Source organism: Micromys minutus (genome assembly GCF_963924665.1).
Source record: "Micromys minutus genome assembly, chromosome: 9".
Taxonomy (NCBI): Eukaryota; Metazoa; Chordata; class Mammalia; order Rodentia; family Muridae; genus Micromys; species Micromys minutus.
Genome location: NC_137978.1, coordinates 33,909,530 through 33,936,043, shown reverse-complemented (window position 1 = coordinate 33,936,043; position 26,514 = coordinate 33,909,530). Strand labels below are relative to the sequence as shown.

Genomic DNA, 26,514 nt, shown 5'->3' with positions numbered 1-26,514 from the left:
CTGGGCTCTGGAAGCCCCAAGACTTTCCTTTCTCCCCAGGCTCTGGTTTGGTTGGGAGCAGCAGGTGAGGAAATCAATGGTTCCTTTTTTTGTGGTTTCAGGTTCCAGGATGTTACTGGCCCCAGTAAACGGGCATCTCCAGTTTCTCAATCGATCATTTGATCAATTGATTAAATTAACACTGATTCTCCCCCCTCAGTGGCTCAGGAAGAAATGAGTTTATGGCAGCAGGGTCATTTTCATAAAATTTAGACTTCCATATCATTTTGGCACTTAGCTGGGCTCCAAGCATTCACTCGAGGAAAGGGAACTGTGCCAGGCACTGTTGACCATCCGACTTAGTCTGCCAGCCATTTTGTCCTTTTCATCTAGAGCAGAACCATCACAGAGGGACCTCCCTGGTGACCGGCAGCTGGTCTGGAGGTCCCAGGGACCAAGTTTTTCTCTGCATAGCAGCAGCAGGAGTAGCAGCTTGCCTGCTCTTCCCAGAGACTTGGATGGGAGCTGCCTGTGCCATCTTGCTTCTGAGTACTGGCTTGGGATCCTCCAGCCGCTGTGAACATAAAATGACTGTGGAGCCTTCCTCTCCAAGACTGAGGAGGGGCAAGCTGGCAGGGCTGCTTTCGGCATAAAACGACTTTATGGCCGTTTCTTTTTATTATGATTCTGCCAGAAGTCAGCAAGTGACATTTCATTAAGAAAATAAAGTTTAATGTGCTGGGAAGGAGGGGGAAGCAGGTTGGGGCTAGTACTGGAGTAAAATTGGTGGTGGCAGCCTGCTTGGAACACCTGTGGGGATAGTGAGAGGTTCCCCACATCTGTCTCAGCTGGGGGAATGGGATGAGCATCAGAGTAGAAAACTGCTCAGGCCAGAAGAGGAAAGGCCTTTTCTTAGCTAGCAAGATGTGTCATGCCCACCCTTTTTGTGAGAACGATAAATGTCTCTGGGCACTAACCTACCAGGCCTGGCCTTCCTTGTGTGGGGTTCATAAGACATGGAACAATATTGTCAGTGTTCAGCCAGTACTGCTGTGATGTATGGTGTGGATGGTGCTGAGTGGAGTCAGGCTTGTGACCCTTGAAGTTTTCAGTGTGGTAAGGAACAGTATTGGTACAACATCAAGGAAGGGACAGGTTTGTAATCGGACCCTGATGAAGTCACCACTCAAGCACCTGGAGGATGGGAACCAGACCCTGAAACTGTTCATACCAGGAGAGATAGGACTGAAACTGTTCATACCAGGACGGATAGGATAGTCTCCAAAAGGCTGAAAGAATGTAGAAAGTGAAAGGCCACCCCCCTTCAGCACGAGGAGAGCACTTGAGCTCAGAGGTGGTACTAAAGTTCTCTTTGATTCTTCCCACCCACAAACATGGCTAAGCTAAGCAGGCCAGAAACTCTGAGGCTGCTGCTGCTGAGCTGCATGCACTTGGGACTGGAGGCTGGTAGGGTTTGGCAGGGCTTATGGGGTGCGGGCTGTAAGTGAACCTGATAGCTACATTCTGATTGATGGCGGAGTTTGTCTCCCAAACTGTCAGAGGGTTTATAGAGGTGCCACTCACCCTCAGGGTGGGAATTGCTTGTCAGGACACCTGGCTGTGAATAGGAGACAGAGCTGTAACTTGGTGTTTTCCCAGCTTAATGGCTCTGCTGCTGACCTGCCTGCTGCCTCAAGTGTGTCAGTCCCTTTGGGTAGGCGCCAAATGAACACTGTCAGGAAGATAGAGCCTAGGCACTGACTAGCTTCCGGGGTGGAGAGATGGATGGAATCTTAACACCATAAACTGAAGGGGTAACAGGGAAGTCAGGAAAAAGGTACTGCCTGAAAACACATCATGATACACTGAATGGCATGAGAGGTCGTTAGCTGTGTCTAGGACATAGCAGGCAGTCTCGGCTTCTGCACATAGGAGTTGTGGAACAAAGTGACCAGGTTGGAGCCTGGACTGGTGTGTGCAATGGGAGCCAGCGATGGCTAGGGAGCAGGAAGGAGTCATTGGACTGTACGGTTGAGTGGGCTGAGGCAGGAAGAACACACTCCTGAAATTAGTGGGCAGAGCTCTAAGCTTCCTCTTTGATGCAAAAGATTCTGCTTCTGAACCTTTGGGGGAAAGTCCTTCATTTTCCTTTGTCCCTGGCAGAACTGCTGGTCTGGCTAGTAAGATATCCCTTGAGACCCACAAGGACAAAGATGTAGGGACAGCTCTTTGGTCTCTGACCTTGGCCTGTGAGGAAATCTTTTAGAAGTCAGAGACCACTTGGCGTATAAAGCAGGCTTGGTGAAGCCTCGGTAGCTCATCCTTTACAACTGCTTTTGGTTGGGTCAAATGCCCTCTGGGGATCAGCAGACTCCCTTCTCACTGCTCTGAGAGGCAGGTGTGCGTGCGGTCCTCCCTTGCCTGTCCCTTTCTAATCCCTCTCTAACTACACTTGTCCAGGAATCTGGGCTGTGTGAGGTGGAGATGAATAATTAATGTCAGGCGCTTCAGACACCAAATATTTGAACAGCTGCCTGGTGTTTTTGCTGGCAAAGGACCTGGTGGCCCAAATCAGGATGTTGGCTGAAGGGTCTTACTCTATGGCTCTGATTGGCCTTAGCCTGCTTTTCTCCTCTCTGATGGATCTCAAGCTAGACACTGAGATAGAATGATGCTTGGGTCCTAGTTGGGAGTGACCTTTTGGATCTGAGCTTCTCTACTCTCCTGCTCTTCCTGGAACTGGAAGACAGATGTATAAGAGGCTTGTCACAGTGTCCACTAAGGATCACATATGGTGTGTGAGTTTGCGAGCTTAGCAGAGACAACCTGGAGCTACGTGCAGTACATTTAGAGGTTAGGGAGGGATATAGAGAAAGGGATGGAAATAATGAGGAATAACCTGAATGTCTGCTTGTACCTGTATCTGTCTCATCTTGAACCCAGTTCCTACCTGGGAGCAGCAGAAAGGGCACTCTTGGCCTAGTTGTTGTCCTCTGGCCCTTAACACTCTGCTTCCCACAGGCTCCGGCTTCGTTATGTGCAGTGGCAAAGAGAACCCAGACAGTGATGCGGACCTGGATGTGGATGGAGATGACACTCTGGAGTATGGGAAACCACAGTATCCTTGGGGCAAAGTGGGGCAAACCAACAGTAACAAACGTAGCTGGTGCCTCTAAAACGTGATCGTGCTCCTAGAGCCAGGCACAGCTCCCGGAGGAATTGTGTGGGGGTGCTCCTGAGGATTCAGAGCCCTTATGTTCTACTGCAGCCTTGGGTCTATTGTCCTTGACCACCATGCCAGATACACAGAGGCTGATGTCATCCCGTGCACAGGAGAAGAGCCTGGTGAAGCCAAGGAGAGAGAGGCACTCAGGGGTGCAGTCCTAAAGCAAGTGTGGGCAGAGGCGTGGGCAGTTTGTATGGAGGGATCCCTGGAGGCGGGGCTTAGCTGTCCTGCAGGCTCACTTAGTTTTCTCCTTCCTTCCCTCTAGTGGTGGCCCCCCGAGCACCCGCATCACACCCGAGTTCTCTAAATGGGCCAGCGATGGTAAGTCCTGACCCAGATTAGCAGGATTGGGGGTGAGCGAGAACATCTTTAGATGGTGGTGACTGTCCCAGTCCTCGACACTCACCTGTGCTGTTCATCTATCCAGAGTATGAGTTGAAATTTTGTCCCTACAGAGATGCCATCCACCAGCAATGGTGAAAGCAGCAAGCAGGAGGCCATGCAGAAGACCTGCAAGAACAGCGACATTGAGAAGTAAGTACGATTGGCTGGGAAAGGTTTGCAAGCAGAAAGGCCTACTGCCAGGGCTTCTGGCCCTCTGAGTACAGCTGAGTCCTGCTGCCCTGGGCACACAGCCGGCAGTGGAGCCCAGCTGGTGCTAAGCGTGACTCTGTGAATTGATCACTGGGCCGTGGCCCTGGGAGCCTTGGTGGAGAGCAGCAGTACTTCTCTGCCCGCTGTAGCTGCCCCTGCACGTGGAATGTGATGTATGGCCGCCCAGCCCAGCCAGTGCATTTGATTCATCTCCAGTTTCTGTTTCTTAATCGGGAGCTAAATTGGTTTCATTTTTCTTGTCCCGGGTGGTGCTTGCAGGAGGTTTTAGGTAGGAGCAGTGGGTCTCATCACTTCCAGTAGGAATTTTGGCCAGGGTTCTCCACCAGAGGAAAAGGAGAGCCATTGTTACTTTACTCAGGGCTGCCGGACAGCACCACAGGATTTGATATCAGCTGGCCGTCCTGCTACCTTTTCAGAAGCCTAAAAAGGGCCCAATACTGGCCCCATGAGGTGCACTTGTCTAGTGTGGGCTGCCAGGAGTGGCTGCCATTGGCCATTGCTTCTCTCTGAACCTGCCCCTCCCTCCAGCTGGAGGATAGGTTGCCTGGGGTCAAAGGGTAGCCTCTTCATTCTAGGACCAGTGTTCCATCTTGCCTCCTGCCAGAAGAGTGGCTTGCAGGCCAATGCAGGGCTGGGTCGGTGGCCTGGGTCACCTCCCATTTGTTTCCCTCCATTTTGTGTTGTCATAAATTCATTCCAGCCCGTTGTGCTTGATCAGTTTATCTCGGCCGGGGCCGCAAGTGCTGCTGGCATGATGTATGGGCCGCAGCGCAGGGCCCGGCTGCCCATGAATCACCGCAGCTGCTCCGTGTCAGCGCCGGAGCGGGCCATACGGATTCGGTGCAACCAGCTTAGGGGGGGGGGTGACGTATGGATGTTTATTTAATAATTCTCTCCTACTCCAGCTGAGCAGGGCGGGCGGGGCTGTAAGAGGCACCCACCCTCGTCTGGAGGGGCTGCTCATAAATCAGAAAGACAAGATCATTAATCAAGGATGGCGCCCGAGGGGGAGGCAGGGGCCAGAGCCAGTGGCCATCCATGAAGGTGCTACCCACCCAAGGCTGGGGGACGTCAGCTTCTCTGTCCCACCTGTGTGAGCACAGGCTCCAATGGGTGGGGCACTCTAGGACAAGGTAGGAACTGATTGCTGCTCTACAGAGATCTCCATCAGATTCACCAGGATGGATTCTCTTCAGTCCCCATGACATCCTAGTTCACAAAGTCCAGGTTCCAGCCCTAGGTCCATTTTATACCCAGGAAAGGGAGGAAGGGTGCCAGGGCTTCCTCCAGGAGTCTGACCAGAACATCCATGCCCTAAACTCAGAAAAAGCTCACAGCCATGCCAGCCATGGTATTGCAGCAGATAGATAAGGGGTGTGTGTACTGAGCAGTTCATTCTGGAACTGTATTCTAGCCCCTATGTGGCTCTGAAGGTCTTGAGGCAGACCTTAGAAAACTGGGAAAGCATGGCTCCTCACCCGTGTTGAAAGTTTGCCAGTCCACACCGGGATGGTCCATACAGCATTGAGCAAAATGCCAAAGAAGCCAGCTGTGAGTGCTAATGAGGGATCTGAGGATGAAGGCTTCCCAGAGTCCTGAGATTGAGTGAGGAGCCTCCAGGGAATCTGCCAGCACTAAAGAGTTGGCACAAGCCCTTTAGGTGTCCCTTGAGAATGGGATTATGGGCCCACTGTGTACAGCCACCAGAAAAACACGTTCTGTATTGCTGCTGATGTCCCAAAAAGAGATTACGTTTGTTGTACATTAAATGTCACGACTACCAACTGGGCATTGTAGTGCGTTCCTGTAATCTCAACACTCTAGAGGCTGAGAAAACAGGATTATGTGTTTGAGGCTAACCTAAACTACATACTAAATTTGAGGTTAGCCTGGGGTATGCAATGAGACAAAACAAACATGTTCCCATGACTTTCCCTATATATACTTCCTTCTGACTGTGGTGTCCAGTAGTCACAGACCTCCATTATCCCCGTGCTAGCTGGATACCCTCTTGCTCCAGAATACCACTCAGTCCAATCTTGATCAAATGCATCTTTAAACCTCCCTCACTCTGTCAGATCCCACCCTACCCCCAGTTGCTCATAACAAGTTCCTGCTGCTGGCTGAGGAGTCGGCTCTCTCTCCGCTCGCTTGTCTACCAGCCTGCATGGGCTTGTGGGCTGCTTGGTCTTTGTTTCTACCATTCCTTGGCCTGGAGACACCTCTCCTTGTAAGCAGTGTGGGCTCGGTCTGCCACAGCCTGGGCAGGCTACCCAGTTCTTCACATATAAAACGAGCATCTTCTCACGGGGTTTTAGGAGGTATAAATAAGATAATTGTCACTCCTTGGTAAAAACCCCTGGCAGTTAATCAGTACGTGGTACATTTTAGCTGTTGCCATTTCCTAAGGCACATCCCCAGCACCATTGTTTGTTCTGTGTTTTTTGGCAGGTTGGGTGGGTCCTTGAGATCTTCCTAACTACTATTGTTCATTGGTGCTGCTGGGTCTACATCTCATCTTTTCCCTGAAAGTTGAACTGGCAAATGTTTTCTCATGCTTACGTGCCCTAAGTAGGGCCTGTGCCACTAGTAAATAGTCACAAATAATGTGTTTTGGCAAGTGAGCCTCTGCCTTCAGGGGAACTCTGCATTGTTGAATTTAGGTTAGTAGAACGATCCCTAAAAAACAATCTCTCGAAACCATAAGGATGAGGTTCAGGGTGTAGCTCAGTTGGTTGAATGCATTCCTATGTTAAAAGCCCTGGACGTAATCCCAGCACTCAGAAGGAAGGGCAGGCAATACTTTTTTAAATGCCTGATGAAATCTCACACTTTATATGTTCATCTAAAAAAACAAAAAGGGGCCAGAGAGCCCAATGTATGGAACACACTGGCTGCTGTCAGAGAGGACTGAAGTTCCGTTCCAGCACCTACATGGCAGCTCACAACCATTTGTAACTCCACTTCCGAGAAATCTGATGCCCTCTTGTCTCCACAGGCTCAGTACCTATGTGTACAAAATTGGAATTTTGTTTGGTTTTATTTGTTTTCCAAGATAGGATTTCTTTATCCTAAAACTAGCTCTGTAGACCACACTGATCTTAAAACTCAAGAGATCAGCCTGCCTATGCCTTCCAAGTGCTGGGATTAAAGACAGTGCCACCACTTCTGGGGAGACCATGTTTTGATTTTGTGTTCTTTTTATTTTGTTTTTGTGGGTTTTCTTGTTTGTTTTCAAGACAGGGTTTCTCTGTATAACAAAGCCCTGGTTGTCCTAGAGCTTTCTCTGTTGACCATACTCATAAGATTTGTCTGCTTCTGTCTCCCAAGTGTTGGGATTAAAGATGTGGGCTGCCACCACCTGGCCAGAAGAAAGCCTCAGATCCCATTACAAATGGTTGTGAGCCACCATGTGGTTGCTGGGATTTGAACTCAGGACCTCTGGAAGAGCAGTCAGTGTTCTTAACCGCTGAGCCATCTCTCCAGTCCAAGACCATTTTTTAAAAAGACCCCCCCCCAAAAAAAAATCCATAAAGCATAGTGGTTGTGGTGTGGTGAGAACAGGTGTGGAGACTGCAGAGCCTGGGAAGAGACAGCAAACTGAAAAAGAGGCTGATTGAAGGGTTGCTGGCAGTTGTCAAGCATCTGGCTTAGGTACTAATTGGGTGACATGCAGAGGCATGGGCTCTCTCCAGGGAGTGGTTGGCAAGAGGAGATGTTGAGAGGAGGTTCTCCATGGGACTCAGGGTTGCTACTCCACTGTGCATTGTCTTTACAGAATCACTGAAGACTCAGCTGTTACTACCTTTGAGGCTCTAAAGGCTCGGGTCAGGGAGCTTGAACGGCAGCTATCTCGGGGGGACCGATACAAATGTCTCATCTGCATGGTAAGTAGGGAGGGGTTGAGGCTTTTCTTGGTCAGGTCAGTGCCCTTTGGGGTTAGAAAGGGTCTCAGCTATATTTGGGCTCTCAGAGCCTGAGCCTGCTTCAGTGACCCTTTCTCTGCCCACCTCTTCCCTAGGACTCCTACTCGATGCCTCTGACGTCAATCCAGTGTTGGCATGTGCACTGTGAAGAGTGTTGGCTGCGGACTCTGGTGAGGTGGCATGGAACTGAGTGGGTGGGCAGCTGTTAGTGGCACTGTCCAGATGTTCACATTTGTGATTGCACCTGCTTGGGGGAGGCAAGGAACAGTCTGAACTCAGGAATTTCACCCCCAAGTTGAATATGTTGTCTGCACCTTCAATTTGGGTTTATTCAGTTCTCCCCTAAACGCACTTGCTGCACGTACCCTCCTTCCCAAGTAGGCGCCGATGCACCACGTATTGGTGAGACTCCAGGTCAGAAAGATGCTGGTACTGAGTAAGCCAGACTAGGGCCTCTGCCCCTCCCCCTCCCATTACTAAGCTCCTTCTGCTCCTGCCCTGTTCTTAGCTCAGGAGCAGCCATTAAAATGTCGCCCGGAGACAGCAATAAAAGGCCCGGACGTGGGCTCTGTGTCCTGATCAAAGGCCGCATGTAATCTCGTTAGGGCCAGGCAGCCACAGCTGGACCCAGCCTTGTTCTCATTACCGGGGCTCCTGCTGTGGGGCTGGCCAGGCGGTTTGATCCTGGCATCTCCCCAACACAGGAGCATGTCTGCCTGCTCAGAGGCAACTCATTCGTCCCAAGCCTGGCTGACAAGAATGAGGGCCCAACACAAACTGGTGGAGAGACATGGCTGCAGGCCCAGTGCTGTGTGTACAAACACCGAGCGTGTTTCTGAGCCCTCCCCTTTCTTCTCTCTTCAGGGTGCCAAGAAACTCTGCCCTCAGTGCAACACCATCACAGCGCCTGGAGACCTGCGGAGGATCTACCTATGAGCTAGCTGTCCAGGCGGGCCTTGCAAGAGCAACCCCCTGCCCCAGCCTCTGTGACAGTGACCTCCCTCCCCTTGTACATACTTGCACACAGGTTCCCCGTGTACATACATGCATATACACACCCAAACACACATAGAGGACTCTGGAGCCAGAGTGGAACAACCCTGCCCGCTTGTTCCTTCTGAACTTGGGGACCATGCTTCTCTGGGCTCTGTTTCCACGGTTGGCAGGAAAGTGGTTTGGGAAGGACAACAGGGCAAGGCTCCCGAGATCCATCCCATAGACTGACAGACACGCAAACACCAGACTGAAGCACATGTAATATAGACTGTGTATGTTTACAATGTTGTGTATAAATGGGACACTTTGCCCTCTACCACCTCCCCTTCGGTTGTATGATTTTCTTTTATGACTTCTGGAAGCAGCGCCCCCTTCGGGACTGGCTGGGAGCTCGGCCCAACCACCTCTTAGGGTGCCTGGCTCTCACGGGGCATCCCTTCCCTTTCCCATGTGCTCAGTGTTCAGTGGTGTAGACTTCTTCTCCCGGACATGGGGCATGTGCCCCAAGGGATCTGACCCCCTCCTTAGTCTTAGCTCATGGGGCTCTTCATGAGGAGCTGGGGGTAAGGTGGAATGGGACAGTTGGGCTGGCTGGCTGAGGGTGCCTGGCTGCCCAGCCTGCTGTTGAAAACAACCCTTGGGGGGGTAGACTACTGCTCCCAAGGGAAGTGCTGGCTCCCTGCCCCTCCTGTGGGCCCTGTGGTGTGATGCTGTGTCTGTATATTCTATACAAAGGTACTTGTCCTTTCCCTTTGTAAACTACATTTGACATGGATTAAAACCATATAAACCAGCTGCTGTCTGTGTTTGACGGGGTCTGATGGGAAGGTGGTGACTGAGGCAGTTACCAGAGCCATCCTATGCAGCAATACACTGTAGTTGTGAAGCCATTGTGGTGCCGGGTTGGGGGCGGTCTGGGAGCATCTTGGCAGGTATGTGGGGGTAGGGCTCAGGATCTGGGCTCCTGGCTATTGATGGGTAGGGGCTCTAGGTTAATTCCTTATTGATGTAGAATCGTCAGCTCATTAATCACAAAAGAGGTCAGAGCTTGGGGTACAGAGGGGATGTAAGCTCTGGCCCCCAACCTAGGGCAGAAGCAGCTACAGACAATGCAAACACGCTCTGGGTCTGTTACCTTTCAGTCCCCTGAAATGTGCCATAGATCACCTGCTGAGTTTCAGGGGATGTGGGGCTGTATAATTCCTGCCCAGATCCTCAGGTAGAAACAGACCTTTAAGTAAAGGACTGTTGTTAGGCTGCTAGGACTGCAGATAGAACACCTTGTGCCAGGGAAGTAACTGGATGCCTTCTGGCAGAGGGTTCAGGCGAGCCCTCACCAGAGAACTGAGGAGAAAAGGTTGCTCAGACTCAAGGGATTTCTGTCTGGGAGATCCTGCCTACTTGGCAGCTCCTGCTTCCCTTTGCAAGCCCATCTTGCTGGGATCCAGAAAAGATCCTTCATGGCCCTCATGCTTGGTGACACGGAATATCCTAAGCACAGAGCTGCTAGGGCTTGAAATCCAGACTGGCTTCCAGTGCAAAGTGAAGCAGCCTTCCGACGCCTGGGAAGAGGATCTGCCTCAGTGGTCAGTTCTGAGCAGCCAGATGTCTCCCATGTCTTTACTCTCCCTTTCCCCTGCCCTGGACTCATCAGGCCCTTGGCAGCTGCTTACTGGGTGGGGGCATAGACTCTAACCTGGCACATTTAACAGGGCATTTATTCCACCAAAGCATGCTTTAAGCTGTCTCATGCATGGCACAGGCAACACTGCCACCTGTTGGCCATGGCTAGGGATATAAGCACATCTCCAAGGAATCAGAAAAGTAGCAGAAAGTCCCAGTGGTTAATGCCATGAGGATACGATGCCTCTGGAGACTTGGGGATCTGTTGCCGGAGAATATTAGAAGTCTCCCACTCACAGAGTTCAAACTGCCTGCCGAACCCTAAAAGCCCTTCTCTCAAACCTGAGTCCCTTGATCACAGAAAGTTCAATCCGTGAAGACTACCTAACCTACTATGTGTGCAAACTGTGCAGCTGTGACTTTGAACACAGTAGATGGTGTGACTTATGAGTAAAGCCATCTTTCCTGCTGGAGGGTACTGAGTAGGACTATCCTAGGAGATGAAGGTGGTATTTCAGCCTGAATCCTCTTACCCTGGTTCTGCCTTCCAAGTCAAGAATTACCACATCGTCCCTCCTGTAGAGCATGTCAGCATTTCTGTCCCGCACTTGATCCTCCTCTTAACTACACAGCCACCAAGTCTCTCAGAGTAGCTAAGGACTAGGAATCCACTACATGAGCTGTATACAGAGGTGCACACAGCTACAGGTCACCAACTGGCCATCAGGGATTCTGTGATGAGAAGAGCTCCTGTGTAAGTGTGTGCCTATATGTGTGCAGGCATACTTGTGTGCAAACACGTGGAGACCAGAGGTCCCCTAGGGCATAGCTCCTCAGGCACTTTGCTTTTTGAGACAGGTCCTCTCTCTGGTCTGGGGCTCACTAATTAAGCCCCAGGCACCTGCCTATCTCTGCCTCTCCAGAGCCAGGATTTTAAGTGTGTGCCACTGTGCCTGGCTTTTTTTTTTTTTTTTTTTTTTTTTTTTTTTAATGTGAGTTCTGGGTTTAAGGCAGTATGTTGCCAACTGAGCTCTTTCCTCAACCCCACATGATTTTTGAAGACAACTCTGGGCTTGGAGCTATTCACCTAACACACACACACACACACACACACACACACACACACACACACACACTCACTGTCTGTATTAACCCTTTACAGACCAAACATCAGAGGAATCAGGAGCCCATCACACTTATCCAAGTAACTGTAAGGTTGCCCCACAGAAACCTGCCGACACTCCCAATCCCAGGATCAGAGGGAGTATCCATGCTACTAGCCCCAGGATAGATATAGGTTGAAGGGAGGTGTCGGCGTTTATTTCTGGAGCAGGACCTCAGCACTGGACACAATTATGCATGAAGTCAACACACAGACTTGTATAGTAAGTAGGATAGTCTCGGAGGTGGCTGACATGCGCAGATGTCACAAAGTCCACTCTGCGCACCATGACCTGCTGAGCCAGGCGTGCCTCTACCATACGTTCCACATCCCTGGCTGAGACCACCTTATCAGCTCTAGAGTAGAGGTAGAGCTCAGGCCAGCAGGAGCCTGAGTCCTGCAGCTTGTCGTAGAAGTGGGTGTGGAAGAGGGCGGTGAACGGAGCAAGCAGGAAGTGAAGCAGGACCACCACCAGGGCAAATGCTGCCAGGAGCAATAAGCGAAGGACGGCAGGCCGGCGCTCCAGGACGGTTGCCAGGGCCCTCAGGGCCCCTGTCAGGTTGCTATCACCAGGACCACTATCAAAGATGGTGCCCACCACATGCAAGTGGCGGAAACGCTGATGGGTCTGTAGGAGCTCCAGCACATAGCGGTAGAGCATGACGCCGGCATTGCTAAAGACATGGAAGAGCAGAGGCTCCCGCTCAATCTCATAGTCAAAGAGGAGCTCGAGCAGGTTCTGGGCTATCTCACGAAGTGAGGGGATGCCCAAGGACTCGGAGAAGAAGACCATGTGCCAGGGGGCCGTGTATCGGATCACAATGCAGCCCTGGAGAGACAAGAGGGATAAGGTCAGTCTCTGGGATATGGTGGGGTGGTGAGCACAGGTTAGCCCAGTAGCTCTGATTTCCACAGGGTTCTGTCGTGGCTAGCTTGCCAGCTGCAGGATAGATGCCTCCCAGGAGTGGAAGTACACTGGAAGCCTGTTTCTGAATATCCCGGGCTTCATGCTGTCCATGCCTTTCAGCCTGGGATGATGTTCGAAACCTGGAGTGAGAACATGTTTTGGACACATCTTCAATTTCTCTGTGGCTGTCCTCCTGGCTAACACCACCCAAGGCCTTGGCACTTGGGTACATCACGCTGCAGATCACTGTGCTCTTACTTCCTAGGCACAAGTAGGCACCCCCAGGAGATCGAGATAGCATGCAGGTCCCAGCCTTGACCACCAGAGGGCGCTGATGAGCCCAACTTCCCCCCCTCTCCTCCCCACACACACACTCCCATCACAGTCTTCTGTTGCAGGGCCCTGAAAACAGTCTGGATTCAGGACCCTTAATTATACCTGATTCCTGGACTTAGGACCAATCCTCACACTCAACTTTAAATACAAAACCAGAAATAGAGAGACAGACGGAGGGACAGAAACAAAACAACAGTGAAAGAAATTCAAAATACAGAAAATATTGTTCCTAAATCCTAAAATCTAGGCCCAAACTCGCTTTCAACTTCCATGCCCCTTACTGCCTGTCTCACTTGAACCTTTATACCTCTAGCCAGGTCCCCTTGAAGGCCAGCTAGAAAAGGCACCAGACACTATGCTGTCTGGGTCTTAATCCCTCTTATTAATTTTTTTCTAGAGACAAAGAACTTCTCTGTCAGGAGCATCTGATTGGGCAGGCTCTGGGGTCAGACAGGTCTGGGCTTAATTCCTGGTCCTGACACTTATTAACTGTCTGGGCAAAGAGTAATTTACTTCCTCTTTCTCCGTCTGCGCCCCCATCTATAACCAGGATGACACCCGCCTCAAAAGGTTATGGTAGAAGTTTTTTTTAAAAAAAAAAAAAAAAAATGTATCTCAAGTGACAAAGTACCTAAAGGGAGCAAGGGAGACCTGTGGGCACAGCTCTCGGAGACCCCTGAGCATCCAGCCATGGAAGCAATGAAAACTCTGAAGGGGGTGCTGAAGGCCCCCCACACTCCCAAATGCTAACTCCAGAGATTGGTTCTTAGCCTTCCCCACCCACCCCACAGCAGGTGGGATTAGACTCTGACATACATTCTTCACAGTGAGCCTTCAAAGGCCTTGTTTAGAGCACAGAAAAGGACAGCGAGGCTGGAGGAATGAAAGAGGTGGCTGCTGTGTGTGACCCCGGATTGGACTCCAGGGTTGTACTGTATGTTAAACGTAAGCTTATATAAGATGCTTCGGGGACACGAGACTTGGGTATCCGGACATGGACTGTAACCGGTATGCAGTGAAAACTTATTAACATGAAAAGGTGGGGTTCATGGCCTAAAAACAGCAGGCGGCGCATAATAACTAATTAGATCATATTTCAACAGAAGGTACACAGGGGAAACCCGGACACCCAGACGGACACACTCCTTAGAGTGTAAGCCGAGGCAACCTCTAGATGGTAAGACAGGCTGGTGTTACTTTCTTAAATAAGAGAAGTAGACTTTCTGACTGAGAAGCTTTTTACTTCATGCCCATCCTCTCAGTGCCAGGGGTAAGGCAACCCTTCTCTGAGGCTGTCCCCACACCTGCCCTGCCACCTCAGCACTTCTGTCATCCCTGGGACCTCCCATCCACTTTACTCTTCACACGTTCTGCACACATAACCCCCTGGCCAGTCCACTAAGCACTCTCCTCTGTTTTTCTTGTCCATCTGCTCCCCCTCCCCCTGCAGAGATAGATGTCTTCGTGAAGTCTGGGTTCCTCATGGCTTCCCTAAACTCTTTTCATGATCTCCTGTCACCCCTGGTGTCTCATCACCTGGAACCTATGAATTTTCTTTAATGTCCCTGTCTCAAAACCATACCTCTTTATCCAGAAAGTGCCCAGCTTGAACCCTGGCATGATTCCACCTTATCCCAGGCCTGATCTATCTTCCCCTACTCCACAGCCCCTCACCTGCCCCACCCCCATGCCTCCGAACCCCCTCTAAACTTATTCCTAGACAAACTTCAAAACTAGGGCAGCTGTCAAAGGCCCGGGGAAGGATGGAAGCAGCTGCAGGAGACACGGGACAAACCTGCCAATGTCCCATGAATCCGCTGTCTCCCTCATAGGCCATCTTAGTGGCCAACCTTTGCTCCAGTCCAAAGGTGAAGCAACCAAGCTTCAAGTTCCCCACAAAGCAGCCAAGGTTAGCAGAGGCCCACACCCTGAGAAGGCACTTGCTCACAGTACTTACCCGTTTGTGGTAGATGGCACTATACTTGGCCAGGTTCTTGTCCCTGCAGCCACCCCAGCCCAAGAGAATCACCACAGGCTGTTGCTTCCCGGCCTCCTTCCCACCTTGGCTGTTCTCTGAAACACAGATGAGGACCATCAACACCAGAGGCAGGATTGGGGGTTCTGGCCAATCTAGAGCTGTAGGCTGGGAACCGACAGGTACTCCAGTCTCCATGTGGTTTCATCCTTCCATCCTTTTCCAAGAGTCGCTGGGACACACAGAGCCCTGTTAGGGGGCTGGGGATATAGTTCACTTAGCAGAGTGTTGGTCTGGCATGTGTAAAACTGTGGCTTCAGTCCCCAGCACTATCAGCACACACCAGCATGGCAGTACCTCAGCACTTGGGAAGTAAATCACAAGTTCAAGGTCACCCTTGCCTACGTAGTGAGTTTGAGACTAGCCTTTGCAACACAAGACCCTGTCTAAAATAAATAGTTACCTTAGCACATAGCCATTCCTTTCTCTTTTTTTATTTTTTAAGATTTATTTATTTTAGATATGTGAGTACACTGTAGCTGTCTTCCGACACACCAGAAGAGGGCATCAGATTCCATTACAGATGGTTGGGAGCCACCGTGTGGTTGCTGGGAATTGAACTCAGGACCTCTGGAAGAGCAGTCAGTGCTCTTAACCGCTGAGCCATCTCTCCAGCCCCGCACATAGCCATTCTTACCCAGTCTATCTCTTGTCTATGGCTACCTTCAGATGAAATCACACAGATGACTGGCTACAAAGGAGATCTATCACCGTCTCTACAGAAAAGGTTTGCTAGCCTCTGTTCTAATCTGTGAACAGAAGAGGGGGAAACACTTAAGAGAACTGGAAGGGCTCAGGGCATAGCTCCGTTGACAGACCAACTGCCCAGCATGCTCAGGGACCCGGGTGAGAACCACAGGATCGCGTAGCATAAACTGACTGTGTCGCACACTTAGATACTCCTAGTTCTCCGGAGGTGGCGGCAGGAGGATCCTAAGTTCAAGGTAGTCCTCAGATGGAGAGTGAAGTCAAGGTTCAAAGTCAGCCTGAGGTACATGAGACACCCTCCCTGCTTAATCGCTAAATAAATAAATAAATAAATAGAACAAAAGAACTGGGTAAAAAACACAGAAGCTGAGGCAGGAGGTTGCCGGACTAGAGTACTCCTCCACTGTGCTGCCAAGAGATCACTGCAGCCTGTGTTCACTCACAGAAGTTTAACCCTGGAACACCATAGGCAGGTATACTGTGTGAGCCCCGCTCTGCACCCTGAGCACCTCCAGGATCAGCCCCGTCCACAGCTGGGCGCATGCCTCCTTCAGTGATGTACTTAGAGCCTGTACCATGCACGTCTGATGAGCCCTCCCTAAAAACATGTCCCACCCACCTCAATTCCCCTGCACGGTAGGGGACACCCCCTCTCTGGGGCATTTGCACAAGGTAGACAGCCAACCTTTAAAAACGGCTGGTTACGGACCCTTCCAAGGACCAAGCCGCTTGCCTATGCTCAGCCGACACCTGAAATTTATTGATGCTGGTGGTGACCTAGCAACAGTAAATTTCAAGGCTAGTTAAGAAGATGGTAAATATAAATCACTAACCTTTGGACAAAAAGGAAGACAACAATTTCCTGTGGAAATTAATGTGATTGAAAAGTTCAATGTTCCTGCTCTCTAGAAGCAGCGACTCTGGCCTTCAGAGATTAACGGCCTACACCCACAGGGCTATAGGCCAGATGGAACAGAAGCTGCCAGACCCTCGGTCCCTTCCTGACACCTGCCATCCCTCTCAGGCTCCACTAACTCAGGTGGCTGCCGTCAGTCACAGCCATTCCTATCCCTGTACCCTCTCTCTCCTGCCAGGGCAGCACCTGAGGACCCGAAGTATGTGGGGGGGGGGGGGACCGGTCCATTCCTGTCCACCTCCACGCTGAGGCTCCTACAGGCTGGACTAAACCAAAAGCTACCTATCCCCTCCAGATGAACCTCTGGGTTCAAGCCACTGGATGTCATGGCCTCGCCACAAGACAAGGCCAGCAGCTCCTCAGAAGCACAGAAAGGGCATTTCTCCACAGAGATGTGAGCAGGTTCTGCAGGGCTTCCGGACTGCCCTTTCAACACTGGGATGTGTAACTGTGCTCAGCTCTGGGACGGGATATCTGTTAGCTTCTTTGGCAGGATGATTCTTGAGATATTTGTCTCTGTGGAGACAGCAGTGCCCAGGACATGCTGCAGACTCCCAGAGCCTAAGACTCCCTTCCTTCTGCTCTTGAAGAGGAAGAACATACTCTCCAGCTCCTGAACCCAATGTTTGCAATGATAGGAATGGAACGCAGTGCCATGTGCATGTTAGGTTAACCTTTTACTACAAACATTTACCCCTCACTTCCCTCTGGAGTCTAAACCTAAAAATTATTGTTGTTGTTGTTATTTTAAAATGTAGCTTGGAAAATGACAGTGACCAAGAAAAGACTGCCAGAGGAAGTCATGCTTGCTACAGTGGCCTCAAAGGTCCAGTGATGGCAAGCAGACTGAACAGAGGACATAGGCGGGGGCAAAGTTGTGATAGCCATCTGGGCCACAGTAGGCAATCCTCGGACTGGGACCCTGGAGGAGACAGAGAGCAATGGACAGAGGAGCCGCCAAGAGTGGGACTGGGACCCGATTCCATCAAGTTGGGGTTTGATTCCACAGCAATAAAGAGTGAACAAAAATTCTGGAACGGGGAGCTGGAGAGACTGCTCTTCAGAGGTCCTGAGTTCAAATCCCAGCGACCACATGGTGGCTCACAACCATCTGTAATGAGATCTGATGCCCTCTTCTGGTGTGTCTGAAAACAGCTACAGTGTATTTATATATAATAAATAAATAAATATTTTTTAAAAAATCTGGAACAGGTGTGATCCAATCTGTTACTGACTACTGTAGACTTAAACGACTGTTTAATATCTATCTCTGTCCCCTTAACCAGCAGGTTCTGCAACGCAGGAAATGACATCTACTGAGTTTAGCACCACACGCCCAGTGGACAGCGCCATGGCAGGCTGGGACAGGAGTTCAACAGTTGTACGATTATCACACACCAAGTCAAACCCCTTGGTGCTCCCAACCCACCATGCTGCCCTCCGACTGCACTGAGTTTGCAGGAGAAGCTAGCTGCTACTGCAAGGGAAAGGTGGTGGAGGCATCCAAAAAAGCAGTGGGAAAACAAGAATGAGAGAGGTGACGTCACAGGCTGGGAGTAGTGGCAGGAAGCTCCGGTAGGTCACAGACTCAATATAAGAATTAAAACTAGGGGCTGGAGAAATGGCTCAGTGGTGACAAGCACGGTCTGCTCTTCTGGAGGACCCGATTTCAGATCAACCAGAGCTCCATAGTGAGGGTCTGTCTCAAATAAGAGATTTAAAACTATAAATTGTTCAGGCTGGAGAGAGAGAGTTCAGCGGCTAAGAGCACTTAAAGGACCTGGGTTCAATTCCCAGCACCCATGCAGCAGCTCACAACCTTCCTCAACCCCAGTTCCAGGGGACCCAATACCCTCTTCTGACCTCTGTGGGTACCAGGCACACAGGTGGTGCACAGACAAACATGTAGGCAAAACACCAATGCACATAAAATAAACCATTGTTTTAGAGAGAAGCACATCTCCATGACCATAAACTAAGCAACAGTTTTGGCCCCTGGCGGCACAGGCACCGACAACCCAGGAAACAGCCAAGCTAGAATCTCAGCTCTGGACTTTCACTTATCTTTATTTTCTGTGTGCCTGGTGCTTAGAGGCCAGAAGGCGGCGCTGGATTCCCTGGAACTCTAATTGCAGGTGACTGTGAGCCTCCGGGTGGGTGGCAGATACAGAAACTGAAGCTTCTGCAAGAGCAACCGTGTTCCTAACCTATAGTCCATCTCTCCAAGCCCAAGGGCACTTTCCAAGGAAGAAAGAAGGGAGGGGGAGGAAGGGAAGGAGAGAGAGAAAGAGGGAGGGAGCCCCATAAACTATAAACCATGCCTACTTGTACCCAACATATTTTAAAACTTTTACGATCTAAAAGAAAAACCCAATTGTTTGTGTGTGTGTGTGTGTGTGTGTGTGTGTGTGTGTGTGTACATGCATGCAAATGGACAGCCACCCCTAGCGCTTCACATGGATGTTGACGTCCTCAGATCAATCTGCTCCTACACTAAGCCTTCTCCACTGGTCAAGAATACATGGGAAGTTATTTAACTTTATGGTCATTGGGGAAATGAAAGTCAAAACTACAACCCAACACCACTTTCTGCTTATGAGAAGAGCTAGAACCAGAGTCAGAGGGTCAACAAACACCATAGGAGAAACCAAAGCCTGCACACACTCCTGTAGAAAGAGAAACTAGTACAATCATTTCACACAACAGCTTGGCGGTTCCTCCCAGAACTGAAACATGCTATAACCCCAGTGGTTTCCAGGTAGATCCATGAGACCTGTGAGTTCAAGTACCACCTGGGCTGCCAAGAAAATTTTAAGTCAGCCTGGCATACACGGCGCAAACTAGTGATGGCTAGTTTTATGTCAACTTGACACAAACAAGAGTCATATGAAAGAGAGAACCTCAACTGAGAAAATGGCTCCGTAAGAACCAGCTGTAAGGAATTTTCTCAATTAATGATCAGTGCCGGAGGGCCCAGTCCAGGCCATTGTGGCTAGTGCCGTCCCTATGATGGTGGTTCAGCGTTCCATAGAAAAGCAGGCTGAGCAAGCCATGAGGAGCAATGGCCTCTGCATCAGTTCCTGCCTCCAGGAACCTGCTCTGTTCAGTTCCTGTCCTGACTTCCTTCAGTGATGAACAGTGATGTGGAAGAGTAAGCCACATAAACCCTCTCCTCCCCAAGTTGCTTTTGGTCATGGTGTTTCATCACAGCAACAGTGACCCTAACTAAGACCAAGACTCTGTCTCAAAACAACCAAAATTAATCACTGAGTTACTTGTGACTCAATATTTCACTCCCAAGATAGGAACTGAAAACAATGGTCCACACAGAAACTTGGATTTCAATTTTCATAGCAGTATATTTCCATTATGTGAATGTATCCACACAGTAGAACACTATTCAGTCCTGTAGTAGAGACGAGCCTTAAAACACCATGCTAAGTGAAAGGAGCTAGGCCTAACAGGTCGTGTGTCATGTGATTCCATTTACGTACAGCAGCCGGAAAAGGCAAACAATAGAGGCAGAAGGCACATACGTGGTTGTCAACAGCTAGGAGGAGGAGCGGGGAGTGACCACTAATGAGTAAGATTTCTTTTTCAGTGTAGACATTTCTAGAATTGGGCCCTATTGATGTTTTCACAATTATGTGAATGCACAAAAAAAAAAAAAAAAAAAAACACAGTAAGTTGTCTATTTTTAAAAAATTAATGTTATGATATGTAAATTAACCTCAATATCATTCTAAAAATAGTAACCAAAACAAGCTGCAAAGTACTATCTCGGAAGAATATCCTTCAGATGTACATATAACCATTTTATACATAACAAAACCATAAAATGATGGGCTGAAGAGATGGTTAAGAGCACTGGCTGCTCTTCCTGAGGTCCTGAGTTCAATCCCAGCAACCACATGGTGGCTCACAACCATCTGTGATGAGATCTGATGCCCTCTTCTGGTGTGTCTGAAGACAGCGACAGTGTACTCACATACATAAAATAAATAAATAAAATTAAAAAACATTAATGGTAAATACTAATGAGTTAGAGGTGACTTGTTTTCGAGACAGGACCTCACGGCCTTGAACTTTTGGTACAGTTGAGAACACCTTGCACTCCTGGTCTTCTTGCCTTTCAGTCCTAAGTGAGGGATTACAGCTGTGAGGTATTTTTCCCATAACTTTTAAAACTCATTTTCTAAAACAAATATAGGGTTTGGGTGCTCAGGGGTAGAACTTGTCTATTCTGTGTAAGACCCTGGATTACTGCAGAAACAAAAACAATTTCAAAGCAGAGGGTGCCAATTTCGTGAGGAATGTTACAATATTATTTCAAAAGGACAATAGGGAAAGTAGTTCCATCAAAGCAACCAAGGCAGCATGCCCATGGATACCCAGAAGCCTTGGAAATGAAGACGCATTCTTTTCTACCCTGACACTTCTTGAGAGCAAGCTACAGAATAACTCAATCTCCAGGCTGCCTGTCATCTGTCAAGGAATAACAGGACACTAGAAACACAGGAATTACAAATACGTCTGCTGTAGAGCAAGCAGTTCAAGTCATAAACTAAGGCATAAATTAGATTGTATATATCCCAGGGGCGTGTAGCAAAGACAAAGACAGGACTCACCCGACACTGGCTGTTTTTAATGGGAAGCTGGGAGCAAAACACAAGGAACCCGTGTGTTCTTAACCGCAAGCAAGCAAGAAAGTGATTCCCTGGTTTCCATACTCCCCAGACATCCTTTCTAGAGTCTCGTTGCTCCTGTATTTAATCTGAATTTTAAATTTAGATAGAAGTAACATAGAAGAACCATATCCCATCTAAGAATCTGCTCTGCGACTGTGAAACACGCCTAAGGCACAGTCCTTTACTTTCCAGTTCCTCCATCTGTGAAATGGGGCTAACACTGAAAAAGACGCAGCAAGATCGTGACTGCAGAGGGCTCAACGGTGTACTGGCTCAGAGAGTTCAATAAGGGAAATGATTGTTTCCTTGTTACGTGTCCACTGTAGAAAAAGCAGAAAATGAATATCTAATAAATGGGAATCACATTGTCTGCTGCCTGCTTTCCTCTGCTCCGCAAAAATACCGTGACCGTCCCTCCCTGTTGGTTTATATATTTTTACACCATTATTTTCGGTGGCTGCAGAGACTGTTTTCATACTTTATGGTGACCAATCTCCTATTATTGGACATGATGTTCCCAGTTTGAGGCTATAATAAAAATACTTCAGTGGACATCTTCCTGAGTGCGGTCTTCGCTGTGGCATGGCATTCCTGCAGCCCTTCCTCAAGGCAGCCAAAATGTTCCCCTTCACAAGCTCTGGGGTGAGGCTCCCCAGCAGGAAAGTGTTACCGGGAGCAGGATACCTCACATCCTCCGTGTATCCATCTCGCATCTGTGAAACTCAACTAAGGGTACCCTTCCTCCCAGGGTGACGGTGAAGATTAAAAACACCATAAAAGTGGGGAGGTCCCAGGGGGGCCAGCATGATGATGGGGCACAGCATGGTCACAGTGGAAGAGGACAATAGTGACAAGCACCCTGGGCCCAGACCTCACATGCAAGACCTGGAACAGACACAGGCATGCAGCAGACCCTTGGGAACAGGGTTGTTTGTTTGGTTGGTTGGTTGGTTAATTGGTAGGTTGGTTGGTTGGTTGGTTGGTTGGTTCCCTTTTGGAATTGGGGGTTGTTCTGTTTTGCCTGAGACAGGTGTAACCCTGACTGTCCTGGATCTCTTTGTAGACAGGCTGGCCTTGAACTCAGAGATCTGCCTGCCTCTGCCTCCTGAGTACGAAGGGATGTGCATCGCAACCGCCCAGCCAGGAAGAGGTTTTAGTCGGCTTGTTAATGGATGAAATGAAAAGGTATGAGAGTTTGAAAATAAAATGTGTGCTTCAGCAACTGAAACTGGGACACTTACAGAGAAGACCAACACGGCCCCTGCACAAAGATGCCGGAAATGCATGACGTGTTGTGTTGGTTTGCTTTGCTTTTTGGTGTTTTTGAAACTGGGTTTCTCTATGTAGCCTTGGCTGTCCTGGAACTTGTTCTGTAAACCAGGCTGGTTTACGTCCGAGATTGGCCTGCCTGTGCCTCCCGAGCACACGGGGATTAAAGGTGTGCACCACCACACCTGGCTATGTTTGGTGGTTTGTAAATAAGTGAATGGGACACTTTGGAAGAAGGTGACAGTCACAGCAGCCTTTGGGGTCTACAGGTAAGATGAGGGACAAATATTAACTGTCCCTTCCATCTGTCCTTCTTTCCTTCCTTCCTTTTTCTATTGAGACAGAGTCACACTCAGACTAACCTTGAAATTGCAATCCTCCTGCCTCGGTCTCGTCTGTGTTATGCCTCTATACCTGGCCAGCTCTTGAGGTTCTTGATGCTCCACTATCCAGAGCTCAGCACAGCCTCTCTTAGGCTCCTGCCCTCTGCAGCGCCTCCCTTCTGAGTTCTCCTTCTGCGCCTTTCCTTTGACACTTTCTGCTGTTTACCTGCCAGCCCTTGGAAGCTCCACTCCTGCAGCACAGGCCCCTCATGATGGTGGGGACCCAGCACTGGTCCCTGGTGCCAGCAATAACTTCCTGAGCTTAACGATATGGCTACATTACTTAACCCTCACCAGTGGCAGACAAAAGAGAAGGCTCACAATAAAGCCTGAAACTCCTCAAGTCACTTGTGGTGACTGTGTTGAGGCCTTCTGTTAACTCAGAGGATGAGACCCCTGCCTTGAGATTCTCTGTAAATTTTGAAGTGTCAGTGGGGTGTTGGAAGACTGCCCAGCATGTCCCCACAAAGCTGGGGGGGTATTACCGCAAATTACTACAGCCACCATTCCACTGGCTGCTCACCTTGCTGCCAAATTCACTGCTGAGCTTAGCTCTGAGGCTTTGATTTCCAATGAGCGGGAGGCAATTCCCAAAACTAAATATGTCTGACCCTCCTACACACTCTTCACTAAACAGTAACCACAAAGAAAGGGCAATCTCTGCCCCCAGCCTTCCTGGACAGTCATTCTGTGTAGCCTGGCCAACAGGCAGAGAAGCTCTCTGCAGAGAAGCCAGAGGTTTCAAAATCCACAGTGCACCTGCTAGGGTTAAGGTTGGGGTTAGGGTTAGGGAACCATCCATGACCTCTGGCTTAGCTCTGGGGCATGCACCGAGAGAGGGAAGCAGAGGAAGCAACTGTGAGCCCTGAAGGTACTTCCTCTTGGAAGAAAGTTTCGAGGGAAAGTTGCCCCTTAGAGAGGAAGAGAGCTTACTTTCTAGATAGTATCCTTATAATTGTGGAACCACCTGCTTCCACATCCCCTCCCTCCAGAAAACCACCGCTCTCTGCAGGGCACCAATGAATCGCTACAGGCACCAGATGCCAACAACTACCCCAAGGCAGGGACACAGCAAAAACTGACCGGAGCAGAAGGTCCGTGAGGCTGATATAGCTCAAGAATAGGAAGCACTTTCTAACAATTTCTCCCACAGGCCCAGGTATCTGGGAGAAAGCATCCTGCAGAGTAAAAGCCCTGCCCCCACATGCATCCAGTTCTAAGCCCAGCCCCCTAAAGCAACAACAGGAAAAACAGGGGAGGAGATACACAGACAGAGAAACCACTTAGTTCCAGGCACAAGCATCCAGCAACTACTCTACCTTCGTGATTTTAAAGAGTTGCTATTATTATTTCTACCAGACACAGGAGAAATACATAGCTCAGAAAGACTCAAGAATAATTCTGTGAGTTTGAGGCCAGCATGGTCCACAGAGCGAGTTCCAAGACAGTCAGAACTACCTAGCTAGACCCTATCTCAATAATAATAAAAGAATAATATAATAGTAACAGCAAGAATAAGCCAAAGGCAGTCCCAATGGCTTGTGCCTGGAATGTTAGCTACTGGGAAAGATTAACTTCAAGCTCATTTGGGCCACAGAGTAAGTTTAAGGCCAGTCAAGACCACTGTATAAAAGGAAGGCTGAGCTAGTTGAACAGGGAAAAGCACTTACTGACAAACCACAGGACCGAGTTAGCACTCCAGCCAACCCAGTAGAAAAACAGAACCAACTACTACCAACTGTCCCCTGACCTGTGCACATACACTATGGTGTGCATGCACACACGCGAATAAATATGTAATAAAAGTTCATGAGAGCTGAGTATGACATAGTGGTATAGTGGTAAAGCACTTGCCTTAGCACACATGAGGCCCTGCATTCAATCCCCCAGTCCTTCCTAAATAAATAAATAAAAGACTGTCTCTCCCACGTGGGTAGAGAATTCCTACCCTCCTGGCCATGCAGAAGGGATGTATGGCTGACGGCTCTGGGCTCTGCAAGGGCAGAAATAGTGACTCACTTCATCTAATGCTATTGTCAAAATTCCTCAAAAGTCCTTTCACATCTATAAGCCCAGTGATCTCTAAGGAGAAACAGACAGTGGCTCTGTGCTTTGGGAAATGAGAGACTGCTGTTCCATCCTAGACTCCAAGCAAGGAGCACACAGTGGCACAGGGAGGAGGGCTGGGAAGGCATTTGAAGGGAAGTGCCCCCTGGCTAAGCTTTATGATGAGCTGGACAGGTGAAGGGCAGTGGATTGGAGGCAGAGACCAACCTGTACTCCAAGCCTCCTTGGCCCAGTTTCCAAAAGGGTCAACCTTCCATTCTCTGGTCCAACAATTTACACTACTTTACAAACTACAAATCTTTTTTATGATTTTTTTAAATGATTATGAGTACACTGTCGCTGTCTTCAGTAACACCAGGTCCCATCACAGAGGGTTGTGAGCCACCATGTGGTTGCTGGGAATTGAACTCAGGACCTCTGGAAGAGCAGTCAGTGAGCCATCTCTCCAGCCCCCACAAACTGCTAATCTTATGAGGCCTCCCACACATCTTTTTAAATGATACGGCCGAGGGAGGGAAAAAAGTACGTTAATTTAAAATGCCAACTACTAAACTCACTTCCATTAGGACCCATGCCAAATCCTTTACACAAATAATCTCAGTTGTGCAATTTTTCCTCATTTTTGCTCAGGGAAAACTAAAACTCGAAGTTGAAAGTTTGCAGAAGGTCATCCAATTACTAAAGGGATAGAAAGGATTTCAACAGAGTTCGACCCAGCCTAACAAACCGCTGTTAACCATTGCCACGGTGAAGAGAGGACAGAACTAGGCTTGCCGATGAGGGGAGAAGTAGGAATCCCAATCCAAAACAAAAGAATTAGAATGAACCTCGAGGGGCCTCCAGCTACAAAGGGAAGAAGAACACGGGCCTTGAGAACCTGGCGTGGAACAGAAAGACCCTCAGTCGACTGGGGGGCGGGGCGCGGGGGGCGGGGCTCTGCTCGTCCCGCAAGCTCTAGCCATCCCTGCGGGACCCCCAAAGGGGGCGGGCCGAGGGAGGGCGGGCCCCAGCTGTTAGGCCACCTCCCCAACCCACTCCATACTCTGGCTCCAGCAGGGCTGATCCGGGATCTCGATGCTGTAATCCAGCTCGGCCGAGGCCATGGTGAAGGTGCGGGCCGTCAGCACGGGCCTCCCGCCGGAACTCCCGCAGTTTCACCTCGCCCGGGCCCGGACGCCGCCGGGTCACGCCCCCTCTCCGCCCACGCCCAGCGCTGCCCAATCCCCAAGCCGCACTCTGTGACCTCCCTGCCTAGCAACCACCGAGTCGCTTCGCGACTCCCGCGGCACCCACTAGCCCGGCCCTAGCAACTGCGCCCCGCCCCTACTGTCTTTGGGCCCCAGCAATTGGCTGACTCTCTTGATCTTGAATCAAGTATTGGTCAATGGGGCAGCGCTCTTGGAGCGTACCCACCCCCCCGTGAAGGTAAGAGTCGGTGGGATAGTTAAAGTGTTTCGGGTCTGCAGAGGGCATCTCAGAACTTTGTCTTCTGGTACCTGGTAGAAAACTTGAACTTGCATCTCTGACTACGTCTTCCTCCATCGCCAGCCGCAGTTCCCGGGCTGGAGGCAGAAAAACGAACAAAACAGCATTAAGGCGGCGCGTGCCAACCGGTCCTTCCAAACCTGTGGGTTGAGACTGGTTGCCTGGCTGGGAAAGGGTCTTCAGGTAATGATTT

At 49.7% G+C, this 26,514-nt stretch overlaps 2 protein-coding genes across 7 annotated transcripts in view; one reads left to right on the top strand and one right to left on the bottom strand.

Annotated features, from left to right (window-relative positions):
* RNF220 (ring finger protein 220) overlaps positions 1-9,527 on the top strand; it is a gene marked incomplete at its 5' end in the record, with an annotated part of 215,697 nt that extends 206,170 nt beyond the window's left edge. For 4 of the 6 annotated variants that reach the window (XM_080922002.1, XM_080922001.1, XM_080922003.1 and 1 more), the window contains 7 exons: positions 3,001-3,097; positions 3,281-3,367; positions 3,471-3,526; positions 3,661-3,739; positions 7,599-7,707; positions 7,842-7,916; positions 8,611-9,527. In XM_080922002.1, the coding sequence (XP_080778128.1) occupies positions 3,001-3,097; positions 3,281-3,367; positions 3,471-3,526; positions 3,661-3,739; positions 7,599-7,707; positions 7,842-7,916; positions 8,611-8,682 (575 nt within the window). In that variant the 3' untranslated portion in view covers positions 8,683-9,527. Of the gene's footprint in view, positions 1-3,000; positions 3,098-3,280; positions 3,374-3,470; positions 3,527-3,660; positions 3,740-7,598; positions 7,708-7,841; positions 7,917-8,610 lie in introns of all 6 variants that reach the window. The other 2 variants (XM_080922000.1, XM_080921999.1) reach the window with 1 other exon arrangement.
* A 2,136-nt stretch (positions 9,528-11,663) lies between these two features.
* Positions 11,664-26,018, bottom strand: TMEM53 (transmembrane protein 53). The gene is made up of 3 exons (XM_080920883.1): positions 25,879-26,018; positions 14,728-14,843; positions 11,664-12,356 (listed from the first exon to the last, which is right to left on the bottom strand). Exons 1-3 carry the CDS (start codon positions 25,937-25,939, stop codon positions 11,703-11,705), a joined length of 831 nt encoding a protein of 276 aa, XP_080777009.1. The 5' UTR covers positions 25,940-26,018; the 3' UTR covers positions 11,664-11,702.
* Between the last annotated feature and the right edge of the window lie 496 nt (positions 26,019-26,514).